General features: G+C 39.6%; 1 protein-coding gene across 1 annotated transcript; it reads left to right on the plus strand.

The window, feature by feature from the left end:
* Positions 1 to 485: 485 nt before the first annotated feature.
* LOC124133356 (ubiquitin-conjugating enzyme E2 L3-like) lies at positions 486 to 17151 on the plus strand. The gene is made up of 4 exons (XM_046497732.2): positions 486 to 584; positions 9798 to 9893; positions 11246 to 11432; positions 13748 to 17151. Exons 1-4 carry the CDS (start codon positions 531 to 533, stop codon positions 13900 to 13902), a joined length of 492 nt encoding a protein of 163 aa, XP_046353688.1. The 5' UTR covers positions 486 to 530; the 3' UTR covers positions 13903 to 17151.
* The last annotated feature ends 5394 nt before the right edge of the window (positions 17152 to 22545 follow it).

A 22545-nucleotide genomic window follows, 5' to 3' on the forward strand; every position in this document is an offset into this window, starting at 1 on the left:
CATACCTCCAGCAGGCGCGAGTACAAACATGTCAAGTTGATCAGTTTTCTGTCAATTTGAAGTAAACTGCACCCTGGACTTTTGCAACATGTTGTGTAGTAAAAAATGGCCCTTCAGACAATGGGGACTATCTTCGAGTTACCTAGACTGATTAAGGTACCTATATAGTTATTGTGATCTCTCGCTGTTTAATAAGTTAAAACGGATTACGTAGCCATGGAAACACGTGCTTTCATTCGTGACCAACTCGTGTTATTCCGGGACAAGCCGAATAAGAGGCGGAAAGAGGCGAGTGCTTTAACACTACAATTCTCGCTTGCAGAATGCATATTTCACAAAATATGTAGATTTACTTAAATATCAATAATAATTATGTAATAATCATTGGATCTGAGAAATAAAGATATCTCAAAAATTATTTCTGGTCTCGAACTCAAAAGCTGGCTTGCTCAAACAAAACTAACATGTTATTCCAGTTACCTCCCCTGCTAAATTCTACCGCTTGGGGGCAGTGCTCTCTGTAGTGAAATATGGCTGACCAAAGGGTGGACAAACCTACTACAATGAACAAACGCTTGGTTAAGGTAAATTTGTCACACCATTCATTCTGTGACTTAGATCCAGGGTGACGAAAAATGAATGGGAAAGTTAAGATGAGGCTAGTTTGTCTTTCCTCCAAGATAGTTGTGACTGAAAGCCGTTTATGGACAATGTGTATTTCATTCATTGAGTCCTTCCGTTACCGGGTTGAATGGTCGGTAAATATTTCACAAGAGGTGGAAAAGATACGTTCAATTGTTAAAGAATTACACCACCTTTCTTTCCAAATCCTAAGATAATAGAATTTACACTAAAAATACACATGTTTATCCTTGTAGTTTAATAACGTGAAATCCGAGAGCGAAAGCTATTTTTTGTCGGTGGTATTGTTTAGCATAGAATAGCCCTATAATGATGTTTAGACACACCGTAAGCTTGCAATTGATACTCGTAGGTGTACGAAAAATTAACTTTGTCAGTCAATATCTTTATATTCAGTATTGGATTATATTATAATGCAGTGATTAATGATAAGATTGGTATTAGCACAGACTTGTGTGGTAATTTCATATTGCACACCCTCCTATTTTTGCATAATCTGTGTAGGGCTGTAAAGGGTGTTCAGTTTAGTACAACAAGAAATATCACATATAGGCCTAGCCCATTAAGCTATCAAGAAATATATTCTTTTAGCCCCAGGACCTTAGAAGATGGACCACCCAACCCGCAAAACGCTATGCAAAATGGCCCTCTAGACATGCTAGAGGACTACACAGGCATGCACCCCTTGAAGAATTTCCAATAATTGAAATGTAGACTTAGAATGGTGCCATCTGGAGCAAGAATTAAAAACCTTTTTTAAACATCTTTCTTGTTGAATTTTAAGCTGGATAACTGAATTTATCATATAATGGGTAGGTATCTCGACAGGATAAAGTCAATGGATAAACATGATAAAAACGATATTCGTTGAGGTCATATGCGGATAGAGATGCAAATATCAAAGGCCAAGTAGCCCTTGACTACATTCAGTGTTTACAAACAAACCTGGCGTCTCCCTTGTCATTCGGTGATCAAGTCAGAATTAACCATCGGGAAGCTGGAGAAACTGCTGGGATAATTGCTATCATTATCAAAAGAATAGTTTTATATCCTGAAAATCAGTGTCTAACTATGATGTAGCGAAAGCATTTTACAAGTTTTGACAACTTTGTAGATCTATGTAAATTTGTGAAACACTAGTCTAGTGGATCAGTTTCCATATCTGTGCTTGTAGACATCTGTGGCTTGGAACCTTTTCCCCAAATTAAGGCAGTTGGATTTGGATGAATTATGTCTGAATTGTTTCGTTTTCTTGCTGTGTGTACATCTGACCACACTTCATAATGTTATGACAGGACAGGCAGACTCTTGTCAACAAATGTGACGTCTCATAGACAAATGATGATTAAATCCCAAATGGTCTAGCTTAGTTTATCACGTCGTAGACCGATCAGAATTTTGATAGACATGGGACACAGGTCTGCTGCTTGTTTCACAGCCTGGATATTTGTATTACTTGTCAAATAACCTGTTTATCTCATCGAGTGACTTATTTGATATTTTGTGTCAACTGCAGTATTTGGGTCCCCGACTACAGCAGTTTCTGTAAAATGTTGCCATTGTCACATGACTTGCCATATAAGGATCAAATACAGTAAACTACGTTTATAAAGAACACGCTTCTAAAGAACTTACTGATATAACATACTTATTTTTTAGTCCCTGGCAATTTGTTGCATATTTGCTGTATGTATGCTTATGACGAACTACGGTTATTACGAACTAAAATTAGTGGTCCCTTTGAGTTCGTTATAACCGTAGCTTTCTGTACTGTAGAGTCGTATCTTACTGTGCAAATGATGGAGTCAGTGTGTTGCAATTTTAACATTTACGAGAATCTGAAGTATATTTCATGCATGACAAATGAGGAGGAAAAATGGCTCCGCCAACTGTATTAACCTTGTGTTAAGTGATTTCTCCAGGTTGTTTGATAGGTCACAGTCAATAACATTAGCTTCAGCATTTAGCATGTTTAGCAGTGCTGTATTTCACTTAATGCGAAAGCTGGTACATGAACAGCTGCAATCCCACCACCTACCATAAACCATCTAGCAATATAATCAGTTTCTATTAACACGGATAGATTGTCCATGTTAAATTACTGCATTTGACGATTGAAAAAGGAATCTTCCATCCCCATTTGCCCACCTTGTTGTTCTTTTGTTCTATTCCCCTGTCCTAAGTCAGAGTCCAGTACTCCGTGATTTTGACACAAAAATCTGCACATACGTCAATGACTTGGACTTAAGAAATGTAATAAGTCAATAGCAATTTTGGGTCAATAAGTCTGAAAGTTTACAAAGACGAACCATAACAACAAATCAATGCAATACCATTCATTATTGGATGAATATATACATATATCATTATGTCCTGGCCATTGCACTTTGTGATAAGGAAAGAGCTTGAAAAAGTCACTATAGCTTCTGACAGTGCGTCTCTATGATACAGTTGATTGGTTTGTTGTTTAACGCCGCACTCAGCAATGTTCCAGCTATATGACAGCAGTCTGTAAATAATCGAGTCTGGACCAGGCAATCCAGTGATTAATATCATGAGAATCGATCCACACAATTGGGATCGATGACGTGCATCAAACAAGTCAGGGAGCCTGACCACCCGATCCCGTTAGTCGCCTTTTACGACAATCATAGTCGCCTTTCACAGCAAGTATGGGTTGCTGAAGACCTATTCTATCCCGGATCTTCACTGTTCCTCTATGATACAGAAAGTACAGAAAATATGATGCAAAGACACACACTGCTCAGAATTTTAATTGCAATTTTTGATGGCTGTGCTTTGTTCTATTAAATCAAAATGTACGTAGGACTAATTGTTACTATTTACTTTTTAAATTATGACACATGTGATGCCATGTGAAGTCATGGTCGTATTTCTATCTGTCAAAAGTCTGACTAGTTAAGCAAACCATCTTCAAACATGTCAAATTGAAATATTATCGGTCTATGACTGGTGCCGACAGCTAGGGCTGTGTATTGACCTTGATTTTGTATTGTAATATATTGACATACTTTAACCTGTATTGCACATGTTGCAATACATATTGCAATATATTGCCAATTTACATTTTCACGAGTTAATTAAAGTTATGCCCTGTATTAATGTCAGATACCATCAGTCAGCTATGCTCTCAGTATAGAGAGCTCCGCGAACAGGCTATCGCTGTGAGGAGCTTAATAGTCGCGATGTGTACACGCTAATTGATAAAAAAATCGTCAGAGGCAAGTTGTATCAGAAGATACTATTTTCCATCTCCATATCGATTAGGAACACATAAATTTACTTATTTATATATGCCCCAATATATTGCTACATTTACCATGTTTACAAATGTATTGCAATACGTACTGCTGAAGATTTGCACTGCAATATACCAGTGTACGGGTAATTATGGTAATACCGCACACCCTTCCTGACAGCCATCTGAAACTCTGACAGTACAAATACCACAATGTCTTACTGTCTCCCCTATCTACCATGTCTACTATCTACCATGTCTACAGTGTCTGACACTCTCAGCTGAATAGGGTCTAGGTCCAGTTGTCTCAGGCTCCGCAATTCACGGTGCAGAGTTGCAACCCTTGGGCACGCCAGGAACCTATGATTGTTTGTTCGAATCCCAGTTTGCCCCAATTATGTTTCTAGGTTTGTCAGCTCCATACCCGTGCTCGTGGGTTTCACCAAAGTGGTAACTGTCCAAGACCTGCATCACTTTGGGCTTTCCTCCCACATTAAGCTGACACACCGTGATATAACTAAAATACTGTTAAAAGCGGCGTTCACCAAACTCTCTCACTGAACAGAGTCCATGTATTAACCATGTCAGGACACGGATCAAACAACAAATTTAGGGTAGTAGTAGATTTGAAAGAAAAGGGGAAATCTGCCTGTGTGACAAAGACATTAATTCCCTCAATGTCAGGGACAGACTGGCATATGCCTGTTATTAAAATGATCTCAGGGCTTCAGATAATTCTTTTAGCTAGTGAGTATTAATTTTTCATGCTTGTTATGAAACACTTTGGGGCTGATAGTTTTCTTTGGGTATTCCATAGGTTTTTACCATGGTTACTCTCTCGGGTCCACTCTATTGGATTTTCTAAACCCATGAGTCAGCTTTTTTGAAAATAATTTTACTTCTCAGGGTTAGAAATTGGCACTAGTCCTATAGTCCTTGCCAATCTGCCCAATAGTTAAGGCATCATAAGGACCAGTAAATATTTGCCATTTTTAAGGGTTTTGCTATATGTTATCATTATAAGGACTAGTAGACTAAAATGTTAGTTTCTACCACTGCAGTTCTATGCTGTTCAGGTGACTTCATATTAGACTAGGTTCGTGTGCTGACCCACATGTTGCTTACATTCAGAACAGTGATACATGTCTACGTTACAATGAGCGAGATGTTGCACATGTATGCATTATTCAGTGCTGTAGAGTTCACGTATGGTTGGTGTCTACTTTCAGTCAGTAACAACAGATCTGTAAAAACAGGTACCAGGTTGCCTCTTTAACCACTACTCATAAGCCCATGTCCATAAAATTCTGTTCACTCTTGTAATCTCAGCTAGTCAAAGTCTAATAATGTCATTAAAATGGACATAAAATGTTGTTTATTGCCAAGTTTGGACCAGTAGACTCAAAAGTCTTTGTCGCAGACTGTGTTCACAAGCTGAATTGGGTAATTGCCCAGTGTTGTATTACTGTTGGGTAATCATATTTCTTTGTGCATATTGGGGCAGTGGGGTAGCCTAGTTGTAGTCCTCTAATTAGGATTCGAACCAAATCCCACATTGTTGCTGCACTCTTTGACACAACTTCCAATCCCATATGGGGTGGTCAGGTAGCCTAGTGGTTAAAGCATTCGCTCGTCACGCCAAAGACCCGGGTTCGATTCCCCACATGGGTACAATGTGTGTAGCCCATTTCTGGTGTCCCCCGCCGTGATATGGCTGGAATATTCCTAAAAGTGGCGTAAAACCATAGTCACTCACTTGACTTTGTGCATATTTGCACACAAGGAACTCAACATATGGTTATTTGAATAACTGTTTGTTGCTTAACTCCACACTCAGCAATATTCCAGCTATATGACAGCAGTCTGTAAATAATCAAATCTGCACCAGACAATCCAGTGATTGACAACATGAGCATCGATCCACGCAGTTGGGATTGATGACATGCATCAACCAAGTCAGCGAGCCTGACCACCCGATCCTGTTAGTCACCTCTTACGACATGCATAGTCCCCTTTTACCACAAACATGTGTTGCTGCAGACCTATTTTACCCCGGATCTTCACGGGTAATTTGAAAAACTGAAGAAGTGTGTGTGACTTCATGGCATTTACTTTTTAGTGTTTATGCTCTAACTGGTACAGTTAGTCAATGGGAAAGTTCTGTTAGCACTGTTTTGATTCTCTCTCAACAGTATGAAAAAAATTGACAAACCTTTTTGACAGACTGAAATAAGAGGATCTTCCTAAGGCAAGCGTGTTAACTGGCTGTAAAAGTCCTGTTTCCACCCTTGCCAAACGAGGCTGGAATTTCTGGGCTATTAATATACTTAACTTTAATTTCCGAATGTATCTAAAATAACTTGAAAAAATAGTAATAATTGGTCTGTGTCCACTGCCCAGTACATGTGACCTATGACACAAAATATATATTACAGTTCAGTGTGGTATGTGTGATAGAGAAGTAAATAACACAAAGGTATTTTTTGCTCTCTTTTTATATGTGGCTATAAATATAACTACCTTAACCAGGTAACTATAGTAATGATCATGATGATACACAGGTTGCTGTGAGAGCCATTTCACATAATCTGAAGGATAAATCTTTAATTACATCAATATGACCCCTGACAGTGACACTGGTTTTCGTAGCCATGTTTTATGTCACAGGTTTATATCTACATGATCTACCATGAAGTTAACACTACAAAATAGAGATAGTCAAACAAAGAGCTCGGTCATCATGGTCAGTGTTCCCCCTGGCTTTTCAAAATGCCAGTCCCAGTAGATTGGCAACTGTAAAAATTACCTATCCCACCCAATTTTTGTCTGTCTCAACTTTGAACAAATAAGAATGGTAGGAAAATTACCTGGTTTTAATTCTTTCAACATCAATTTCAGTGCAGTGTACTTTCATGGCTGACAAGTTCAGTGACGTCATTTCTGAAGTAAATTATTTACTAAAGTCCTCATGGAAATGGAAAAAAACTGTTTTGCTGGATTTAATAATCGACACAAAGCATTACGTAGATGTAAATACGAAATAACGAAACAACTGGAAAAGTACTAGTCTGGATTTGCTAGTTTTTTCTCAGTGCTCAATACAAAATGTACTTTACAGGAGGTAATTTGTAGGCACTTTCAACATTCAAAAATAAAACTAAGTCCAAATTGACATGGCAGAAACAGGCTATAGGCATTATAGGCATTATGCAAATTAACCTGGAAAAAAGTGATCAAAACAACAATAAAAATAACAGCTATGTTTATGTACATAATAATAATGACATGTAAGTTGTTGTTTGAGAAGGGAATATGTTACTTTTACGTTCTGATATTTTGACGATGATTCACTATCCCACAATGACGCCACTCACAAATCACTTACCACTGACAAATCACATGCACATGGGTTTCAAGCACCTGTTTTCACCTGTCATCAAGGTGTCATAGGTCATGGACATTCACCTTGATCTACTAACCCCTGGTTATGCTCAGTTTCACAATAGTCTGTTTTGTTCATATTTTTACACACTTTTACGTGTAAAAAGACATAAAAACCTTTGATACGCTGTATTTGTGCCAAGGCCCAGTTAGTACTAATTGAGTTGTTTGAATATTTATATATTTTGTATATTAACTGCATTTATTTAAAATCTGAGATAAAAAAAACTTCTTTTTCATTTCCGTGAGTACTTTAGTAGATCTACACGTCATTCACACAAAGTTCAGTTTCTTTTTTTTCTGAATATTTCACTTTGATTCAATACTTAGTCACTACAAATAGGTATTTAACCTCGAAGCAAAGCAAAATATTATTTCCCTGGACTGAAAAGACAATGGGAAACCTTAATAACAGATGAGCTGACTTTTTTCGAAAAATATACTTTTTTGACTGTTGACAGTGTTTTGTTCAACAACAAAGATTCATATTATTTGCTGGTCCACAGCAACTAGCAGTCACAAGAATAAGCAGTTCAAGCCTAATTTTACTGGTAAAAAGCTGGTAATTACCGGTAAACGGGAACACTGATGGTGTTGCATTGTTGTTAAATGAACTCTGCCATGGAAAAGATAGCGCCAGTGATGATACCATGGAAGCCAATAAACAATGCTTAGCTGAATGTGATTACAAGTGGGAGTGATATTATATAGTGTTACCATAGTTACAAGAAGTATTGAGACGATTGGTCCCGGAATTTGTGTTTTGTATACTGGGTAGGTATTCTGTCTCCAAGACCCTAGAGAATAAATTGAAAAAGGAGTCCAACTCAAGTCTAGAATGATTTGTCAAGTCTAAATTGCCTCAGCTCCTCAATTTAAGGATTGTACTGGGCTCCATTTGGATATTATTATTATTTTTGTTATTTTGTAGATATATATTTTTAAATAAAATAATTTATTTCTGGGACTAAATGTCAGTCTAGTAGGTAGGTTAGCCTTGTGGCATCTTGTGGATAAGCGGTTTGTCGTGATCATGATGATTTTGCTGAAATATTGCTGAAAGTGACGTAAAACCAACCTCACTCATTCAAAAGTTTTTTTTCCATTGCAACATTTGTTTGTGGTCATCATTGTCATATTTTCCAATGTTATTTCAATTTCACAGAGAACATGTTCAACATGGTTGATTATGATTATTATCAAACATCGAAGCAGTATTACTTGGAATGTTCTATGCATGAACATGATGAATAGAACAATATTGATATATTGAGCGTTAATGGGATTTTCTACAGGGTGTCAGCAGGTCGATGGTAATGGAGTGTGTAAACAGTAAATGATCGTCATGGAAATATTCAGTAAGAACATTCACCTTTCAGGGTTTTTTTTATGAAAAAATGTAAAGAACATGTTTTTGTTTAAACAGTGCAGATTTGTCCAAGAGATGACAGTCATGTTATATCATCCATTGTAAAGAAAATTGTGTGCCTGTCGTTCACTGTAAATATCAATGTATATGAAATCCAATACTACTTGTATTTTGTTTTTTAATTTTTTCTATCATTATCATTAAGCCTTTAGCGATTCACTGATACCTACAATATCATTGGTACAGCATGGTACAATCAATACTTGAATCGTCAGTTTGAGGGATCTATTATTTATAAATAGAACAGAAACTGATAGTTACCTGCTGTAATGCCTGAAGTAGCATAGCGCAACTTGTTAGCATAGCGCAACTCTTACACAAGGACGTGGTGACAGAGGACGTACCTGCTATTAAACTATAACATTTAACAACTATCCCCTCATATAAAACTTTTTTGTTCTTGTTTTTTTTTCGTTAACAAGTTTTTGTTTTTGAGACGATAATAAGTAAATGTATGAATCCAGAGGTTTTAGAGGTATATTTCAGTCATTACATCATTTTTTCCCAATTTGTTGGTGTACCATGATACCAGTGGTATCGTCAGTCTGTATCATGATACGTATTGTATCACACGATACCAGGTGAGATATACTCAGCTCTAATTGTCGTGTTTGTAGCACGGTATACATGGTATAATGTCCGTTCATTTTTAAAATACAGGTGGGTGGGGGCACGGGTGGTCCAGTTGTGTCAGACGCTGCAATTTGCTGTGCAGAGTTGCATCCCTTTGGCACATCAGACACCAATGATCATAGATTCGAATCGTGGTCTGTCCCAATTATGTTTGGGCTTTCCTCTCACATTGAGCTGACACGTCGTGATATAACTGAAATACTGTTCAAAGCAGTGTTAAAACCGGTGTTCAGCACGACTCGCTTAATCAAAAATATGATTTAGATTGAAAAATATTGTGTCATTGCATAATGACCCAACTTGAACCAGTCAATTACAAAATGGAAATATTATCAAATTTGTTTATTGTTTTTATTTGTTAAACTAAACTAGTTACATGTTGCTATGTTTCAGGAGATGGCTGAACTCCAGAAGAAAATCCCTGACGGTGTTAACAAAGTGATAGTCAATGACCAGAATGTCAATGAGTGGTTTGCCGTGTTAGTTCCGGTAAGAACTCCGTTGTATACGACCATCATCACGTGGTTCCTCCATTTTCAGGAGGGGGCACGGGTTGCCCAGTCATCTAAGGCGCCACGAATCGCTGTGCGGAGTTGCGTCCCTTGGGCACACCAGAAACTGATGATTGTGGGTTCGAATCCCAGTTCGCCCCAATTACGTTTCTAGGTTTGTCAGCACCATACCCATGCTTGTGGGTTTCACTGAAGTGGTAAACGTCTGAGACCTGCATCACTTCAGGCTTTCCTCCCACATTAAGCTGACACGCCGTGATATAACTGGAATACTGTTAAAAGCAGCGTTAAACCCAGTGACATGCATCAACTACGTCATCAAGTATGACCACCCAACAAGCCTCTTACAAATACACCATATTCCGTCCACAAGATCTCCCACAATTCTAAAAGTTGCTAGTCATGTGACACAGGGCACCTTATATTTACAAAATGGTTTCCATTCTGTAGCAGACGCAGGAAGACCCGTCTGACTCCCAATCTCTGTCACTAACCAGCTGGTTGTCAGGTGATGTAGACTTGTAGAGGTCCCCTTGATACACTCCTTGATGACTTTGACAGTAGCTATTATGTCCTGTTGTGTCACTTGATTGCCGAATGGAGCGGAATTCTAGTCGGTAGTAAGATATCCTGTTGGGATTCGAACGGTAGAAACATACATTTTTGACCACTAGTCCTTATAATGATAACCCGATGACATAAAACAAAAAAATGGCAAATTTCTACTAGTTCTTATGATACCTTAACTATTGTGCAGTTTGGCAAGGACTACAGCGGTAGTGACCATGCTTGTCTTATGAAGAAAGTGGTTACAATATATAACATGGCTGATTGCTGTCATCCTGGGCCAGACTCAATCATTTTTGGCCAGTGTGGATGTTGCTGACTGTCATTAAGCAACTTTCACTCCCAAATGTCAGTAAGTTTGTTTGTTGTTCAATGCCTCACTCAGCAATATTCCAGCTATATGACAGCGGTCTGTTAATAATCGAGTCTGGACCACACAATCCAGTGATTGACATCATGAGCATGGATCCACACAATTGGAATACGATGACATTCATCTACAAAGTCAGCGAGCCTGACCACCTGATCCCGTTAGTCGCCTCTTACAACAAACATAGTGGCTTTTTACGACAAGGATGGGTTGCTGAAGACCTATTCTACCCCACATCTTCACAGGTCAAAAAGAAAATAAATGCATAAAAAAATAGAGAAAAAAGTCCTTCCTACCTCCTAACTCTTGAGAAAATAGCAAGAGAACTTTGAAGAGCCTCAGCTTTTCCCAACTGCAACAGTGGCATGATCATGGCGTTGGTTCTGTTTCAGGAGGAACCTCCATATTGCAAGGGCGCCTTCAGGATCGTCATCAACTTCCCTGCAGAGTACCCATTCAAGCCACCAAAGCTGACTTTTAAAACCAAAATCTATCATCCCAATATAGATGAGAAGGGGCAGGTGTGTTTACCAATAATCAGCCCGGAGAACTGGAAGCCAGCTACGAAGACTGAACAAGGTGATTATGTCCTGCTCGTGGTGGTCCAGTGGGTCATTTAGAGACTTAGAACGTGGTGCTCCAGTGGATCACTTAGAGACTTAGAACATGGTGGTCCAGTGGGTCATTTAGAGACTTAGAACATGGTGGTCCAGTGGGTCATTTAGAGACTTAGAACGTGGTGGTCCAGTGGGTCATTTAGAGACTTAGAACGTGGTGGTCCAGTGGGTCATTTAGAGACTTAGAACATGGTGGTCCAGTGGGTCATTTAGAGACTTAGAACATGGTGGTCCAGTGGGTCATTTAGAGACTTAGAACATGGTGGTCCAGTGGGTCATTTAGAGACTTAGAACGTGGTGCTCCAGTGGATCACTTAGAGACTTAAAACATGGTGGTCCAGTGGGTCATTTAGAGACTTAGAACATGGTGGTCCAGTGGGTCATTTAGAGACTTAGAACATGGTGGTCCAGTGGGTCATTTAGAGACTTAGAACATGGTGGTCCAGTGGGTCATTTAGAGACTTAGAACATGGTGGTCCAGTGGGTCATTTAGAGACTTAGAACGTGGTGGTCCAGTGGGTCATTTAGAGACTTAGAACATGGTGGTCCAGTGGGTCATTTAGACACTTAGAACATGGTGGTCCAGTGGGTCATTTAGACACTTAGAACATGGTGGTCCAGTGGGTCATTTAGACACTTAGAACATGGTGGTCCAGTGGGTCATTTAGAGACTTAGAACATGGTGGTCCAGTGGGTCATTTAGAGACTTAGAACATGGTGGTCCAGTGGGTCATTTAGAGGCTAAGAACATGGTGGTCCAGTGGGTCATTTAGAGACTTAGAACATGGTGGTCCAGTGGGTCATTTAAGGCTTAGAATGTGGTGGTCCAGTGGATCATATAAGGGCTTGGAATGTGGTGGTCCAGTGGGTCATTTAGAGACTTAGAACGTGGTGGTCCAGTGGGTCATTTAGAGACTTAGAACATGGTGGTCCAGTGGGTCATTTAGAGACTTAGAACATGGTGGTCCAGTGGGTCATTTAGACTCTTAGAACGTGGTGGTCCAGTGGGTCATTTAGAGACTTAGAACATGGTGGTCCAGTGGGTCATTTAGAGACTTAGAACATGGTGGTCCAGTGGGTCATTTAGACACTTAGAACGTGGTGGTCCACTGGGTCATTTAGACACTTAGAACATGGTGGTCCAGTGGGTCATTTAGACACTTAGAACATGGTGGTCCAGTGGGTCATTTAGAGACTTAGAACATGGTGGTCCAGTGGGTCATTTAGAGACTAAGAACATGGTGGTCCAATGGGTCATTTAGAGACTTAGAACATGGTGGTCCAGTGGGTCATTTAGAGACTTAGAACATGGTGGTCCAGTGGGTCATTTAAGGCTTAGAATGTGGTGGTCCAGTGGATCATTTAAGGGCTCAGGATGTGGTGGTCCAGTGGATCATTTAAGGCCTAAGAACGTGGTAGTCCAGTGGATCATTTAAGGGCTTGGAATGTGGTGGTCCAGTGGGTCATTTAAGGCCTAAGAACATGGTAGTCCAGTGAGTCATTTAAGGGCTTGGAATGTGGTGGTCCAGTGGGTCATTTAAGGCCTAAGAACGTGGTAGTCCAGTGAGTCATTTAGAGACTTAGAACATGGTGGTCCAGTGAGTCATTTAAGGCCTAAGAACGTGGTAGTCCAGTGAGTCATTTAAGGGCTAAGAACTTGGCAGTCCAGTGAGTCATTTAAGGCCTAAGAACGTAGATTCCAGTGAGTCATTTAAGGCCTAAGAACGTGGTAGTCCAGTGAGTCATTTAAGGGCTTAGAACGTGGTAGTCCAGTGAGTCATTTAAGGGCTTGGAACGTGGTAGTCCAGTGAGTCATTTAAGGGCTTTGAACGTGGTGGTCCAGTGGGTCATTTAAGGCCTAAGAACGTGGTAGTCCAGTGAGTCATGTAAGGCCTAAGAACGTGGTAGTCCAGTGGGTCATTTAAGGCCTAAGAATGTGGTAGTCCAGTGAGTCATTTAAGGCCTAAGAACGTGGTGGTCCAGTAGGTCATTTAAGGGCTAAGAACGTGGTAGTCCAGTGAGTCATTTAAGGGCTTGGAACCTTTCAATCTGGCAGCCAGGTAGCCATAACTATAAAAATATATCCAACAAAACATAGATGTGGTGGTCTAGTGGATCTAGAGACCCCATTTTTCTTTGAGAGGTTTTAATCCATTTGCAATATGGCTGCTACAGCAACAAAATCTAAAAACATATTTATCGCCACTTTTGTTCAAGAAGGAAGAAATAAATTTATTATTTTTGGGTGGTCTAACTTAACAGTGTTTAATTTTCCAGTGTTAAAATCCTTGGTGAAGATGGTCCAGGAGCCAGAGCCGGAACACCCACTGAGAGCTGATATAGCAGAGGAGTATACTGTCAACAAGAAAGTCTTTCAAAAGAATGCAGAAGAATTCACCAAGAAATACGCAGAAAAACGGCCATCAGATTAAACGTAGTGCTCCTAAGACATGTTTAATATCATCATTGAGGCTGCTCATATGCTAATGTTATGCTCTTGATTCTGGTGACTTGGCCTTAGGAGACAATCATTGCAAAATGCCTTGTTAAAATCCCTTTGTTTTGTTAATTGTGTTTTTGTTAAGAAAATAAAGATAACTTTGAGACATTTTCATTTGATTTGTCAGGTTGAGCTTATTGCCTCCAGGGTGTGGAGTTTGAAAATAATAGTTGTGGCTTTAAATGTGGAAGAACATTTGTGTATGCATGAGTACATGGGAGGATATTAGTTAAGGAAACACGAGACAGGTCTTGTTAAATTATATTGAGTCAAGGATTATATATAACTTAAAATAAGTTAAGGACAAGTCGATTCTTTCATGTTACTATAGCCATGACAGATTAACTATAGTAATATGAAAGAATCAGGTGGCCCTTAACCTTTTTTGAGTAGTATATTTATTTGAGGCACAATTTCAGTGTATCCAGTTATATGAAAACTCTTCAACATGTTCAATGCCAGGTTTTTTTTCACCTGTTTTGGATTGAACACTTTCACAATGTTCATGATTGATTTTTTTACTTTTGTCTGTTTCCTGTTCCTATGGAAACCGTTGAAAAATTATTCACTTTTTTAAAAATGGATAACGGAAATATTTCCAATATATAATACAACCTTATGTCACTGTTCATGTCTTGATTTCAGAAATGGCTGTTTGTTCCGTTGTGCATTAAAATATGTCCCTTGCTTATTTTTTGTGAGATGCTACTTTTTCTTTTTAACCATCTGATATATAACGGTGCAACATATCTGAATAGTCAGTCAGTCATCTCTCAGCAATATGTCCCATTTGATAAGGATATCCTGTTGGTTGGATTAGATTTGATAGCTTCATGCATCCCTTCTCTGAAGAGGAACATGGGTCATCATTGCAGTTTGCTGTGCATCATTGCTTCTATTAACTATGCTAGTATGTGCTAGTGATTCACATGCTCGTGGGTTTTCCCAAGTGGTAGCCATGATAACATGGAAACACTTTTCAGCATACCTCACTTCTCAATGTTAGCTCAATTTGAATTGCATTCTGCACATATTTCCAGTGCTGTACAACCATAGCTCACACACACAACCGGGGCGGTCGGTTGCCTAGTGGTTAAAGCGTTCACTCTTCACGCCGAAGACCCGGGTTCCGACATGGGTACAATGTGTGAAGCCCATTTCTGGTGTCCCCGCCGCGATGTTGCTGGAATATTGCTAAAAGCGGCGTAAAATCATACTCACTCACTCAGTAAAAGGCGACTATGCCTGTTGTAAAAGGAGTCCTAATGGGATCGGTTGGTCAGGCTCGCTGACTTAGGTGATGGATGTCCTTGATCCCAATTGCGTGGATCGATGCTCATGATATTAATTACTGGATTGTCTGGTCCAAACTCGATTATTTACAGACCGCCGTCATAAGCTGGAATATTGCTTCGTGCGGCTAAAACAACAAACCAACCAACCACTCACTCAGTATACAAAAACTGTACCTGACACCCAGGTATATAGAACTACACCGTTCTAAGACCAATCTGGCATGTGTATTTCACAATAGTGACAAAGATGAAATCAGTAACAATTTATATGCATTTATTCACGGCAAGCCACCTCAGTGGCTTAATCTAAGAACAGGAATGCCAATCTGTCGCTGATCCAACCTAATGTCTTGATTACTAATGTGTTCGTGGGTTGCCTATGCTTTCTACACTGACTAGCAATATATACTGTTTAATAACAGTTAAGGACCACCTGATATTTCATGGGTGGTCCTTAACTTTAATTGAGTAGTACCAGACACCTATGATTGTGGGTTCGAATCCCGGTTCGCCCCGAATCTGTTTCTAGATTTGCCAGCACCATACCCGTGCTTGTGGGTTTCACCGAAGTGGTAAAAGTCTGAGACCTGCATCACTTCGGGCTTTCCTCCCACATTAAGTTGACACGCCCCGATATAACTGGAATACTTTTAAAAGTGGCGTTAAACCCAACTCACTCACTCACTCACTCACTATTGAGTAGTATATTTCTTTGCAATTAGCATTGTACAGTATTAGCACCTACGTTCACTTTTTTGTATTTGATTGAACCCAACCAAATGGCACTCATAATACGTTTGTTAATCCATATCTCGTGACCAGTGCTGACACTGGAGAAGAACTTTGAAACAAACTATAAATTAATATAAATGTTTAAGCGGAAACAGACTTGTCAACACTATTGGAAACCCACATTATGGTTTTGTCTGAAAATTAACATTGCTATCCTGGAAAGATTTTTTTCGGTTACGTTCTTCTTTTCTCTTACAAGCCTCTGTTGATGAATGAGCGGATGCAAAGGGTGTTTTTTGCAATGGTGTGGAATGTATCTCCAAGAGCATAGCATTGGCGCATTAGATCAGCTGCAGTTTCATCCTGCCAAATTGGACCGACACAATATCAAGACAGGGTGTCCTCTGTATAATATTTTGTACATTGTTTTCATATTTCTTGAAGCTTTGTATTGTCATCTTCTTTTGAAAGTTTCCAAGTAGGATTTCTAAAACATTTGTTGAGGAGGAGGGGGGATTAATGATCTCACTGCAGTTTCAGGGTCTAAATGGTAACATGGCACTCATCATCTTTGTCTCGGCATTTTAAGAAAAATATTTTGGTACTTCCTTGGAAATTTTCACCCACTGTGACATTCGTTTTGAACCAAACCTATCTATCAGTTACTATGAACATGGATGAACTATCTCTAGTTTTGTTCCAGTTTGATGTTGGATAAGAAATCTGTAAAAATAGTTCACCGTTTTCCTCATTCCCACTTTCACCTGATTTATCAGTGATGCATCCTCTGATCTAGGTTTCTACTCCTATGGTAATATTTCAAGTGAGAGTTGTAGTCTTGACAACGGTTGACATCGTCTCTGTCAATGTCACATTTTAAAACTTAAGCTTTAAGATGAATAAGATTCAGGTATTGTATTTAAAGATGTACGTTCTCTTCATACTGTGTACTAAGTGTATCACAGCACTTGTAAAACAAGTGTTTGGCTTGTCTATTTTAAGATGTTGGTTCTTTGAATTCATGTAGGATTTCTGCTTTGGAGAGAGAGCAAATATTTAAGTGATAAATATTGAGACTGGCAAGAATGGATGCACTGATCAAGTCTTATGTCATCGTTTTGTTCATTTCTGCAATAAATATTTATCAAGTAACAGTGGTAAGTAGTATTTTTTGTTTACTGATGCTTACAAGATGGTGCAGTATGTCAAACCTAATGGAACAATATAGGCCACCATGATGGTGTGTGTCAGGTCTGATGACACAATATAGGCCACCATGATGGTGTGTGTCAGGTCTGATGACACAATATAGACCTCCATGATGGTGTGTGTCAGGTCTGATAACACAATATAGGCCACCATGATGGTGTGTGTCATGACACAATATAGACCACCATGATGGTGTGTGTCATGACACAATATAGACCACCATGATGGTGTGTGTCAGGTCTGATGACACAATATAGACCACCATGATGGTGTGTGGCAGGTCTGATGACACAATATAGGTCTGATGACACAATATAGACCAACATGATGGTGTGTGTCAGGTCTGATGACACAATATAGACCACCATGATGGTGTGTGTCAGGTCTGATGACACAATATAGGTCTGATGACACAATATAGACCAACATGATGGTGTGTGTCAGGTCTGATGACACAATATAGACCACCATGATGGTGTGTGTCAGGTCTGATGACACAATATAGACCTCCATGATGGTGTGTGTCAGGTCTGATGACACAATATAGACCTCCATGATGGTGTGTGTCAGGTCTGATGACACAATATAGGCCACCATGATGGCGTGTGTCAGGTCTGATGACACAATATAGACCATGATGGTGTGTGTCATGACACAATATAGACCTCAATGATGGTGTGTGTCATGACACAATATAGACCATGATGGTGTGTGTCATGACACAATATAGACCACCATGATGGTGTGTGTCATGACACAATATAGACCACCATGATGGTGTGTGTCAGGTCTGATGACACAATATAGACCACCGTGATGGTGTGTGTCATGACACAATATAACAATATAGGTCTGATGACACAATATAGACCAACATGATGGTGTGTGTCAGGTCTGATGACACAATATAGACCACCATGATGGTGTGTGTCAGGTCTGATGACACAATATAGGTCTGATGACACAATATAGACCAACATGATGGTGTGTGTCAGGTCTGATGACACAATATAGACCACCATGATGGTGTGTGTCAGGTCTGATGACACAATATAGACCTCCATGATGGTGTGTGTCAGGTCTGATGACACAATATAGGCCACCATGATGGCGTGTGTCAGGTCTGATGACACAATATAGACCTCCATGATGGTGTGTGTCAGGTCTGATGACACAATATAGACCTCCATGATGGTGTGTGTCAGGTCTGATGACACAATATAGACCACCATGATGGTGTGTGTCAGGTCTGATGACACAATATAGACCTCCATGATGGTGTGTGTCAGGTCTGATGACACAATATAGACCACCATGATGGTGTGTGTCAGGTCTGATGACACAATATAGACCTCCATGATGGTGTGTGTCAGGTCTGATGACACAATATAGACCTCCATGATGGTGTGTGTCAGGTCTGATGACACAATATAGACCACCGTGATGGTGTGTGTCATGACAATATAGACCTCCATTATGGTGTGTCAGGTCTGATGACACAATATAGGCCACCATGATGGTGTGTGTCAGGTCTGATGACACAATATAGACCACCATGATGGTTTGTGTCAAACCAAAATCTAATTCTCCAGCTCAGTGGTCGGGTGGACAGTCGAGTAGTGGTGAACATCTCAGACCTGCATCACTTCGGGATTTAACGTCGCATCGAAGATTATTGCACTTACATAGTAACATGCATGCACGTGTGTGTGTGTGTGTGTGTGTGTGTGTGTGTGTGTGGCTGGCTGCTTGTACTAGTCCGGACTAATGCCGATTTTATAGTGCTAGCCCACTGAGATACCATACTGCAGTTCAACACGAATAGCCCACTCAGACACAGTACACTGACACCGAGACGACCAGTCCTTGTTTTAGCCCCTAAGTGCCGAGCGCCAGACAGGGTAACAACAAGTACCATCTTTAAACGTCTTTTGGTATGACGCGGCCGTGGATCGAACCCCGGACCTTGTGCTCTCCGGGCGGACGCTCTACCACTAGGCGGTCTTCTCCCACATTAAGCTGACGTGCTGTGATGTAACTGGAATACAGTTCAAAGCGCCTTTACACCAAAAGGTTTAACTCTGATTTGAATTTAGGTGGTGAAGTTTGAATCCTAATCGTTTAGGAAAGATGACATATTAGTGACTCTATTACCCATGTATCCCTCACTTACAAATGGCGGTGTGACCTTCAGGATTTCACAGATCCGCACAGAGATATCTATCGGTTTAATGAGACCGGATAGAGACACTCGTATTTGGATTCACTCTGAGGTAAAGTTTGTTTGTGTGAAAACCCATTCCAACCTTAAAGAATGTATTAAAGTCAGTCCAAGTGAGAGTTGGTTAGGGCTATCAATTGATCTGGAAGAAGCCGTGAGGCTGAGGTATGTCCTTTTGACTTTTTTTCATGAATACCCGCCTTATTTTATTCTGGAAAGGAAAGATAGATGGTTTTATCACAAGTGCAGAACGCTCACTTCAATAACATTTTACGATCTGCAGCAAAACAAATCTCTTAAGATTTGTTATTCTGGCGTTGGGAAGGAAAGCGGAATTTATCAAATGTGGGAGCAACCGGACAGAGAATTTCCGGTCGAGGCCGGGATTACGGGTTTATTTCTAACACCACTTGCACAAAGCGATCTTAGCGCTACGACTATCAAACGTCTATGTTAAGGTATGGGAGTTACGATCGCTTTGTGCAAGGGGACCCAGTGTTGCAAATAAACATCCTTTGGCGTTGCATGTTGCTACTCAATCTAAAGATATCTTGTGCTGAAAAAAAATTAGGGATAATATATTTACCCTTGCCTTGGCGCAGGACTACGTACCTAGGGGACTCAGGGTTACAATTGCTCCCCATCAACCGATGCTGGTCGTACGTGGCGACTATATGACCTCGTGACCTCTTGACCTCGGTGACCTCTTGATTGCGTGTCATCGTACCATTACGGCATGGTCGTTCCTCACAATATCAATCATTGGTTTGTCTAGTCCTGATTCGATTGTTTACAGGCTGCTTCATATAGCTAACAAACAAACACATCAGAATAGAATGTTTATTGCTTTGGAGATTATGCATTACAAGTTTAAAATGTGATTATACGTATTTTGACACAAACTGGTTAACACAGATTGGTTTGCCGTCACTAAACAAAACCGTCAGTTTCGGAACAATTGACAAAATTGAACGGCGTTTCGCCTTTCATAAAAGTGATGTTGAATTAAACCCGATTGAATAAATTTCAGAGCATCATCTCTGTACAGACTTGATGGAAGGCCTCTACTTTATATGCATACAATAAAACTGGTACTCAAAGGCTTTAAAATAGCGCCATGGAGAGGTTTTCCAGTGGTGTGAATGGCCTTGTGGCACTTATTTGTGCAAAAACCTTCAAATTTATATTATTTAATTCTTATAGTAATCAACGACTACCTATTTTTACATTCAATGTCGTCATGTTCTTTAATCAAGCACCGGGGAGTGGATATATTGTCCGTATTTCGTGAAATAGAACATGTTTTTGCATATACTGGTCTAGTACCCAGGAGATTTTATAAAATCACTCAAACGAATCTAATATCGGTATGAAGAACTGTATTTTGAAATTTGAAACCAAATTTTCCGCGTTCGGATCCATTACCATTGTTCTAGATCATGTTAGTTGAAGTCCCAGGTTCAACCGCATGTCCGTGCTTGCTGGCTCCACAAAGAGTGAGTGAGTGAGTTGGGTTTGACGCCGCTTTTAACATTATTCCAGTTATATCACTGCGTGCCAGCTTTATGTGGGAGGAAAGGCCGAAGTGATGCAGGTCTCAGACTTTTACCACTTCGGTGAAACCCATAAGCACGGGTATGGTGATATTTCGTAACCGTTGTGGCATGAATCATGTACGGTATCATGTGCCTTATCTATTTTGCTTCTGGTTAAGGCTTAGCAAGTTAATAAAAGTCCATACGGACTCCACGTTTAATTATTGCATATATTGTTATACAAACATCATTGTTGACGTAATACAGACATCATTGTTGGCGTAAAACAGACCTCATTATTGACGTAGTACAGACATCATTGTTGACGTAATACAGACATCATTGTTGACATAGTACAGACATCATTGTTGACGTAATACAGACATCATTGTTGACATAGTACAGACATCATTGTTGACGTAATACAGACCTCATTGTTGACGTAATACAGACATCATTGTTGACGTAATACAGACATCATTGTTGACGTAATACAGACATCATTGTTGACGTAATACAGACATCATTGTTGACATAGTACAGACATCATTGTTGACGTAATACAGACATCATTGTTGACGTAATACAGACATCATTGTTGACGTAATACAGACATCATTGTTGACGTAATACAGACATCATTGTTGACATAGTACAGACATCATTGTTGACGTAATACAGACCTCATTGTTGACGTAATACAGACATCATTGTTGACGTAATACAGACATCATTGTTGGTGAAGTACAGACGTCATTATTGACGTAGTACAGACGTCATTGTTGACGCAATGCAGACATCATTATTGACGTCATATAAACATCATTGTTGACGTAATACAGACATCATTGTTGACGTAATATAGGCATCATTGTTGACGTAATACAGTCATCATTGTTGACGTAATACAGGCATCGTTGTCGACGTAATACAGACATCATTGTTGACGTATTTAAGACATCATTGTTGACGTAATACAAACATCCTTATTGACGTAATACAGACATCATTGTTGACGTAACACAGACATCAATCTTGACGTACATAGGACCTCATTGTTTACGTAATACAGACATCATTGTTCACGTAATATAGGCATCATTGTTGACGTAATACAGACATTATTGTTGACGTCATACAGATATCATTGCTGACGTAATACAGATATCATTGTTGTCGTAAAACATACGTCCTTATTGACGTAATACAGATATCACTGTAGACGTAATGGAGACAGACATCATTGTTTACGCAATACAGGCACCGTTGACGTAATACAAACATCCTTGTTGACGTAATACAGACAACATTGTTGACGTAATACAGACATCAATGATGACGTAATACAGACATCATTGTTGACGTAATACAGACATCATTGTTGGTGTAGTACAGACGTCATTATTGACGTAGTACAGACGTCATTGTTGACGCAATGCAGACATCATTATTGACGTCATATAAACATCATTGTTGACGTAATACAGACATCATTGTTGACGTAATATAGGCATCATTGTTGACGTAATACAGTCATCATTGTTGACGTAATACAGGCATCGTTGTCGACGTAATACAGACAT

The sequence above is a fragment of the Haliotis rufescens genome, unplaced genomic scaffold (assembly GCF_023055435.1).
Source record: "Haliotis rufescens isolate VD_foot unplaced genomic scaffold, xgHalRufe1.0.p SCAF_21, whole genome shotgun sequence".
Lineage (NCBI taxonomy): Eukaryota > Metazoa > Mollusca > Gastropoda > Lepetellida > Haliotidae > Haliotis > Haliotis rufescens.

What these genes read in the sequence shown, in the direction of transcription:
- LOC124133356 (XM_046497732.2), top strand. Translation starts at nt 531, where the DNA reads ATGGCTGACCAAAGGGTGGACAAACCTACTACAATGAACAAACGCTTG. An exon ending in GGTTTGCCGTGTTAGTTCCG is followed by an intron (nt 9,894 to 11,245) that starts GTAAGAACTCCG and finishes GTTCTGTTTCAG; the next exon opens with GAGGAACCTCCATATTGCAA. An exon ending in AGCTACGAAGACTGAACAAG is followed by an intron (nt 11,433 to 13,747) that starts GTGATTATGTCC and finishes TTAATTTTCCAG; the next exon opens with TGTTAAAATCCTTGGTGAAG.